Raw genomic sequence first — 7601 nt, forward strand, 5'->3', positions numbered from 1 at the left:
TGTGAGAGAGGGGGGGTGTGAGAGAGGGGGGGTGTGAGAGAGGGGGGGTGTGAGAGAGGGGGGGTGTGAGGAGAGGGGGGGTGTGAGAGAGGGGGGTGTGAGAGAGGGGGGGTGTGAGAGAGGGGGGTGTGAGAGAGGGGGGGTGTGAGAGAGGGGGGGTGTGAGAGAGGGGGGGGTGTGAGAGAGGGGGGTGTGAGAGAGGGGGGGTGTGAGAGAGGGGGGGTGTGAGAGAGGGGGGGTGTGAGAGAGGGGGGGTGTGAGAGAGGGGGGTGTGAGAGAGGGGGGGTGTGAGAGAGGGGGGGTGTGAGAGAGGGGGGGTGTGAGAGAGGGGGGGTGTGAGAGAGGGGGGGTGTGAGAGAGGGGGGTGTGAGAGAGGGGGGGTGTGAGAGAGGGGGGGTGTGAGAGAGGGGGGGTGTGAGAGAGGGGGGGTGTGAGAGAGGGGGGGGTGTGAGAGAGGGGGGGTGTGAGAGAGGGGGGGTGTGAGAGAGGGGGGGTGTGAGAGAGGGGGGGTGTGAGAGAGGGGGGTGTGAGAGAGGGGGGGGTGTGAGAGAGGGGGGGTGTGAGAGAGGGGGGGTGTGAGAGAGGGGGGGTGTGAGAGAGGGGGGGTGTGAGAGAGGGGGGGTGTGAGAGAGGGGGGGTGTGAGAGAGGGGGGGTGTGAGAGAGGGGGGGGGGGTGTGAGAGAGGGGGGGGTGTGAGAGAGGGGGGGGTGTGAGAGAGGGGGGGGTGGTGAGAGAGGGGGGGTGTGAGAGAGGGGGGGTGTGAGAGAGGGGGGTGTGAGAGAGGGGGGGTGTGAGAGAGGGGGGGTGTGAGAGAGGGGGGGTGTGAGAGAGGGGGGGTGTGAGAGAGGGGGGGTGTGAGAGAGGGGGGTGTGAGAGAGGGGGGGTGTGAGAGAGGGGGGGGTGTGAGAGAGGGGGGGTGTGAGAGAGGGGGGGTGTGAGAGAGGGGGGTGTGAGAGAGGGGGGGGTGTGAGAGAGGGGGGGTGTGAGAGAGGGGGGTGTGAGAGAGGGGGGGTGTGAGAGAGGGGGGGTGTGAGAGAGGGGGGGTGTGAGAGAGGGGGGGTGTGAGAGAGGGGGGTGTGAGAGAGGGGGGGGTGTGAGAGAGGGGGGGTGTGAGAGAGGGGGGGTGTGAGAGAGGGGGGGTGTGAGAGAGGGGGGGTGTGAGAGAGGGGGGGTGTGAGAGAGGGGGGGTGTGAGAGAGGGGGGGTGTGAGAGAGGGGGGGTGTGAGAGAGGGGGGTGTGAGAGAGGGGGGGTGTGAGAGAGGGGGGGTGTGAGAGAGGGGGGGTGTGAGAGAGGGGGGGTGTGAGAGAGGGGGGGTGTGAGAGAGGGGGGGTGTGAGAGAGGGGGGGTGTGAGAGAGGGGGGGTGTGAGAGAGGGGGGGTGTGAGAGAGGGGGGGTGTGAGAGAGGGGGGTGTGAGAGAGGGGGGGTGTGAGAGAGGGGGGGTGTGAGAGAGGGGGGGTGTGAGAGAGGGGGGGTGTGAGAGAGGGGGGTGTGAGAGAGGGGGGTGTGAGAGAGGGGGGGTGTGAGAGAGGGGGGGTGTGAGAGAGGGGGGGTGTGAGAGAGGGGGGGTGTGAGAGAGGGGGGGTGTGAGAGAGGGGGGGTGTGAGAGGGGGGGTGTGAGAGAGGGGGGGTGTGAGAGAGGGGGGTGTGAGAGAGGGGGGGTGTGAGAGAGGGGGGGTGTGAGAGAGGGGGGGTGTGAGAGAGGGGGGGTGTGAGAGAGGGGGGTGTGAGAGAGGGGGGGTGTGAGAGAGGGGGGGTGTGAGAGAGGGGGGGTGTGAGAGAGGGGGGGTGTGAGAGAGGGGGGGGTGAGAGAGGGGGGGTGTGAGAGAGGGGGGGGTGTGAGAGAGGGGGGGTGTGAGAGAGGGGGGGTGTGAGAGAGGGGGGGTGTGAGAGAGGGGGGGTGTGAGAGGAGGGGGGGGGGTGTGAGAGAGGGGGGGTGAGAGAGGGGGGGTGTGAGAGAGGGGGGGTGTGAGAGAGGGGGGGTGTGAGAGAGGGGGGGTGTGAGAGAAGGGGGGGTGTGAGAGAGGGGGGGTGTGAGAGAGGGGGGGTGTGAGAGAGGGGGGGTGTGAGAGAGGGGGGGTGTGAGAGAGGGGGGGTGTGAGAGAGGGGGGGTGTGAGAGAGGGGGGGTGTGAGAGAGGGGGGTGTGAGAGAGGGGGGGTGTGAGAGAGGGGGGTGTGAGAGAGGGGGGGTGTGAGAGAGGGGGGGTGTGAGAGAGGGGGGTGTGAGAGAGGGGGGGTGTGAGAGAGGGGGGGTGTGAGAGAGGGGGGGTGTGAGAGAGGGGGGGTGTGAGAGAGGGGGGGTGTGAGAGAGGGGGGGTGTGAGAGAGGGGGGGTGTGAGAGAGGGGGGGTGTGAGAGAGGGGGGTGTGAGAGAGGGGGGGTGTGAGAGAGGGGGGGTGTGAGAGAGGGGGGGTGTGAGAGAGGGGGGGTGTGAGAGAGGGGGGGTGTGAGAGAGGGGGGTGTGAGAGAGGGGGGGTGTGAGAGAGGGGGGGTGTGAGAGAGGGGGGTGTGAGAGAGGGGGGTGTGAGAGAGGGGGGTGTGAGAGAGGGGGGGTGTGAGAGAGGGGGGGTGTGAGAGAGGGGGGGTGTGAGAGAGGGGGGGTGTGAGAGAGGGGGGGTGTGAGAGAGGGGGGGTGTGAGAGAGGGGGGGTGTGAGAGAGGGGGGGTGTGAGAGAGGGGGGTGTGAGAGAGGGGGGGTGTGAGAGAGGGGGGGTGTGAGAGAGGGGGGGTGTGAGAGGGGGGGGTGTGAGAGAGGGGGGTGTGAGAGAGGGGGGGTGTGAGAGAGGGGGGGTGAGAGAGGGGGGTGTGAGAGGGGGGGGTGTGAGAGAGGGGGGGTGTGAGAGAGGGGGGGTGTGAGAGAGGGGGGGTGGAGAGGAGGGGGGTGTGAGAGAGAGGGGGGGTGTGTGAGGGGGTGGCTGTGGAGGGGGGATGTGAGAGGGGGGGTGTGAGAGGGGAGTGTGAGAGGGGGGGTGTGAGAGGGGGGTGTGGAGGGGGGGTGTGTGAGGGGGATGGGGGGTGTGTGAGGGGGATGGGGGGGTGTGTGAGGGGGATGGGGGGTGTGTGAGGGGGATGGGGGGGTGTGTGAGGGGGATGGGGGGGTGTGTGAGGGGGATGGGGGGGTGTGTGAGGGGGATGGGGGGGTGTGTGAGGGGGATGGGGGGGTGTGTGAGGGGGATGGGGGGGTGTGTGAGGGGGATGGGGGGGTGGTGTGAGGGGGATGGGGGGGTGTGTGAGGGGGATGGGGGGGTGTGTGAGGGGGATGGGGGGGTGTGTGAGGGGGATGGGGGGGTGTGTGAGGGGGATGGGGGGGTGTGTGAGGGGGATGGGGGGGTGTGTGAGGGGGATGGGGGGGTGTGTGAGGGGGATGGGGGGGTGTGTGAGGGGGATGGGGGGGTGTGTGAGGGGGATGGGGGGGTGTGTGAGGGGGATGGGGGGGTGTGTGAGGGGGATGGGGGGGTGTGTGAGGGGGAATGGGGGGGTGTGTGAGGGGGATGGGGGGTGTTGTGAGGGGGATGGGGGGGTGTGTGAGGGGGATGGGGGGGGTGTGTGAGGGGGATGGGGGGGTGTGTGAGGGGGATGGGGGGGTGTGTGAGGGGGATGGGGGGGTGTGTGAGGGGGATGGGGGGGTGTGTGAGGGGGATGGGGGGGTGTGTGAGGGGGATGGGGGGGTGTGTGAGGGGGATGGGGGGTGTGTGAGGGGGATGGGGGTGTGTGTGAGGGGGATGGAGGGGTGTGTGAGGGGGATGGAGGGGTGTGTGAGGGGGATGGAGGGGTGTGTGAGGGGGATGGAGGGGTGTGTGAGGGGGATGGAGGGGTGTGTGAGGGGGATGGAGGGGTGTGTGAGGGGGATGGAGGGGTGTGTGAGGGGGATGGAGGGGTGTGTGAGGGGGATGGAGGGGTGTGTGAGGGGGATGGAGGGGTGTGTGAGGGGGATGGAGGGGTGTGTGAGGGGGGTGGAGGGGTGTGTGAGGGGGGTGGAGGGGTGTGTGAGGGGGTGGAGGGGTGTGTGAGGGGGGTGGAGGGGTGTGTGAGGGGGTGGGGGGGTGTGTGAGGGGGGTGGGGGGGTGTGTGAGGGGGATGGAGGGGTGTGTGAGGGGGTGGGGGGGTGTGAGGGGGATGGAGGGGTGTGTGAGGGGGGTGGGGGGGTGTGAGAGGGGGTGGGGGGGTGTGAGAGGGGGGTGGGGGGTGTGAGAGGGGGGTGGGGGGGTGTGAGAGGGGGGTGGGGGGGTGTGTGAGGGGGGTGGGGGGGTGTGTGAGGGGGGTGGGGGGTGTGAGGGGGATGGAGGGGTGTGTGAGGGGGATGGAGGGGTGTGTGAGGGGGGTGGGGGGTGTGAGGGGGGTGGGGGGGTGTGAGAGGGGGTGGGGGGGTGTGAGAGGGGGGTGGGGGGGTGTGAGAGGGGGGTGGGGGGGTGTGAGAGGGGGGTGGGGGGGTGTGAGAGGGGGGTGGGGGGGTGTGAGAGGGGGGTGGGGGGGTGTGAGAGGGGGGTGGGGGGGTGTGAGAGGGGGGTGGGGGGGTGTGAGAGGGGGGTGGGGGGTGTGTGAGGGGGATGGGGGGGATGTGTGAGGGGGGTGGGGGGTGTGAGGGGGATGGAGGGGTGTGTGAGGGGGGTGGGGGGGTGTGTGAGGGGGGTGGAGGGGTGTGTGAGGGGGGTGGGGGGGTGTGAGAGGGGGGTGGGGGGGTGTGAAAGGGGGGTGGGGGGGTGTGAGAGGGGGGTGGGGGGGTGTGAGAGGGGGGTGGGGGGGGTGTGTGAGGGGGGTGGGGGGGTGTGTGAGGGGGGTGGGGGGGTGTGTGAGGGGGGTGGGGGGGTGTGTGAGGGGGGTGGGGGGGTGTGTGAGGGTGGGGGGGTGTGAGGGGGGGTGGGGGGGTGTGTGAGGGGGGTGGGGGTGTGTGTGAGGGGGGTGGGGGGGTGTGTGAGGGGGGTGGGGGGGTGTGAGGGGTGTGTGAGGGGGGTGGGGGGGTGTGTGAGGGGGGTGGGGGGGTGTGTGAGGGGGGTGGGGGGGTGTGTGAGGGTGGGGGGGTGTGAGGGGGGTGGGGGGGTGTGAGGGGGGGTGGGGGGGTGTGTGAGGGGGGTGGGGGGGTGTGTGAGGGGGGTGGGGGGGTGTGTGAGGGGGGTGGGGGGGTGTGTGAGGGGGGTGGGGGGGTGTGTGAGGGGGGTGGGGGGGGTGTGGGGGGTGTGTGAGGGGGGGTGGGGGGGGTGTGAGGGGGGTGGGGGGGGTGTGAGGGGGGTGGGGGGGGTGTGAGGGGTGTGTGAGGGGGTGGGGGGTGTGTGAGGGGGTGGGGGGTGTGTGAGGGGGGGTGGGGGGGGTGTGAGGGGGGTGGGGGGGGTGTGAGGGGGGTGTGAGGGGGGTGTGAGGGGGGTGGGGGGGGTGTGAGGGGGGTGTGAGGGGGATGGGGGGGGTGTGTGAGGGGGGGTGGGGGGTGTGAGGGGGGTGTGAGGGGGTTGGGGGGGGTGTGTGAGGGGGGTGGGGGGGTGTGAGGGGTGTGTGAGGGGTGGGGGGTGTGTGAGGGGGGTGGGGGGGGTGTGAGGGGGGGTGTGAGGGGGGTGGGGGTGTGTGAGGGGGGTGGGGGGTGTGTGAGGGGGGTGGGGGGTGTGTGAGGGGGGTGGGGGGTGTGTGAGGGGGGGTGGGGGGGGGTGTGAGGGTGTGTGAGGGGGGTGGGGGGTGTGTGAGGGGGGTGGGGGGGGTGTGAGGGGGGTGGGGGGGGTGTGAGGGGGGTGGGGGGTGTGTGAGGGGGGTGGGGGGGGTGTGAGGGGGGTGGGGGGTGTGAGGGGGGTGGGGGGGGTGTGTGAGGGGGGTGGGGGGGTGTGTGAGGGGGGTGGGGGGGGTGTGTGAGGGGGGTGGGGGGGGTGTGAGGGGGGTGTGAGGGGGATGGGGGGGTGTGTGAGGGGGGTGGGGGGGTGTGTGAGGGGGGTGGGGGGGGTGTGTGAGGGGGGTGGGGGGTGTGTGAGGGGGGTGTGTGAGGGGGGTGGGGGGTGTGTGAGGGGGATGGGGGGGTGTGTGAGGGGGATGGGGGTGTGTGTGAGGGGGATGGGGGGGTGTGTGAGGGGGATGGGGGTGTGTGTGAGGGGGGTGTGAGGGGGGTGTGAGGGGGTGGGGGGGTGTGTGAGGGGGGTGTGGGGGTGAGAGGGGGGTGGGGGGGTGAGAGGGGGGTGGGGGGGTGAGAGGGGGGGTGAGAGGGGGGTGGGGGGGTGAGAGGGGGGGTGAGAGGGGGGGGTGGGGGGGTGTGTGAGGGGGTGTGAGGGGGATGGGGGTGTGTGTGAGGGGGGTGGAGGGGGGTGTGAGGGGTGTGTGAGGGGGGTGGGGGTGTGTGAGGGGGTGTGGGGTGAGAGGGGGGTGGGGGGGTGAGAGGGGGGGGTGGGGGGGTGTGTGAGGGGGATGGGGGGGTGTGTGAGGGGGATGGGGGGTGTGTGAGGGGGATGGGGGGGTGTGGTGAGGGGGATGGGGGGGTGTGTGAGGGGGATGGGGGTGTGTGTGAGGGGATGGGGGGGTGTGTGAGGGGGATGGGGGTGTGTGTGAGGGGGTGTGAGGGGGGTGTGAGGGGTGTGAGGGGGGTGGGGGTGTGTGTGAGGGGGGTGGGGGGGTGTGTGAGGGGGGTGGGGGGTGTGTGAGGGGGGTGGGGGTGTGTGTGAGGGGGGTGTGAGGGGGGTGTGAGGGTGTGTGAGGGGGGTGGGGGTGTGTGTGAGGGGGTGTGGGGGGAGAGGGGGGTGGGGGGGTGAGAGGGGGGGTGGGGGGTGTGTGAGGGGGGTGGGGGGTGTGTGAGGGGGTGTGGGGGTGTGAGGGGGGTGGGGGGGTGGGGGGTGACGGAGGCGCTCCCGCCGCTGACGCCGGATAACGGTCCCGGCCGAGAGGAGGCGGGGCCCGGGGGAGAGTCGTGACCGGCTCCGGGATGGTGCCGCGGCGGGGGGGGGGGGGGAGCATGGGGGGGAGGGGGGGGAGGAGGGGGGAGGGGGGGGAGGAGGGGGGAGGGGGTGTCCCGAGCCCGCCCCCACCGCCCGGGCTGACCCTGACCCCCGACCCCCGGCCCCCGGCCCATGACTTACCGCGTGCAGGTCTCCCAGTCGGTCCTTCATGGTGGGGACGGCCCGGGCTCAGTGACTCACTCCCGGGATCCGCCGGATCGACGCTCGGCCCCGGGGCGGTCAGGGCAGGGGGAACGGTACCGAGCACGGCCACCGGGGGAGGGGGAGGGGCTGCCGGGTCCGGGCATGCGCACAGGTCACCGCCCGCACTGACCCCGCCCACTCACTCTCACCCCGCCCACTCACTCACCCCGCCCACTCACTCTCACCCCGCCCACTCACTCACCCCGCCCACTCACTCTCACCCGCCCACTCACTCACCCCGCCCACTCACTCTCACCCCGCCCACTCACTCACCCCGCCCACCCACTCTCACCCCGCCCACTCACTCACCCGCCCACTCACTCTCACCCCGCCCTCGCCGTGTAACCCCGCCTACTCACACTCACCCCGCTCCCTCACTCTCACCCCGCCCACTCACACTAACCCCGCCCCCTCACTCTCACCCCGCCCACTTACTCTCACCCCGCTCACTTACTCTCACCCCGCCCACTTACTCTCACCCCGCCCACTCACTTTTTACCC

The 7601-nt window shown here is 71.5% G+C and overlaps 1 protein-coding gene across 2 annotated transcripts in view; it reads right to left on the reverse strand.

Annotated features, from left to right (window-relative positions):
* LOC122562501 (syntaxin-2) overlaps positions 1–7181 on the reverse strand; it is a 70542-nt gene extending 63361 nt beyond the window's left edge. For both annotated transcript variants that reach the window (XM_087999851.1, XM_087999850.1), the window contains exon 1: positions 7038–7181. In XM_087999851.1, the coding sequence (XP_087855977.1) occupies positions 7038–7067 (30 nt within the window). In that variant the 5' untranslated portion in view covers positions 7068–7181. The remainder of the gene's footprint in view (positions 1–7037) is intronic.
* Positions 7182–7601: the final 420 nt, after the last annotated feature.

The sequence above is a fragment of the Chiloscyllium plagiosum genome, unplaced genomic scaffold (genome assembly GCF_037043375.1).
Source record: "Chiloscyllium plagiosum isolate Xiang-an unplaced genomic scaffold, Cpla_swu_hap1 HiC_scaffold_24, whole genome shotgun sequence".
Lineage (NCBI taxonomy): Eukaryota > Metazoa > Chordata > Chondrichthyes > Orectolobiformes > Hemiscylliidae > Chiloscyllium > Chiloscyllium plagiosum.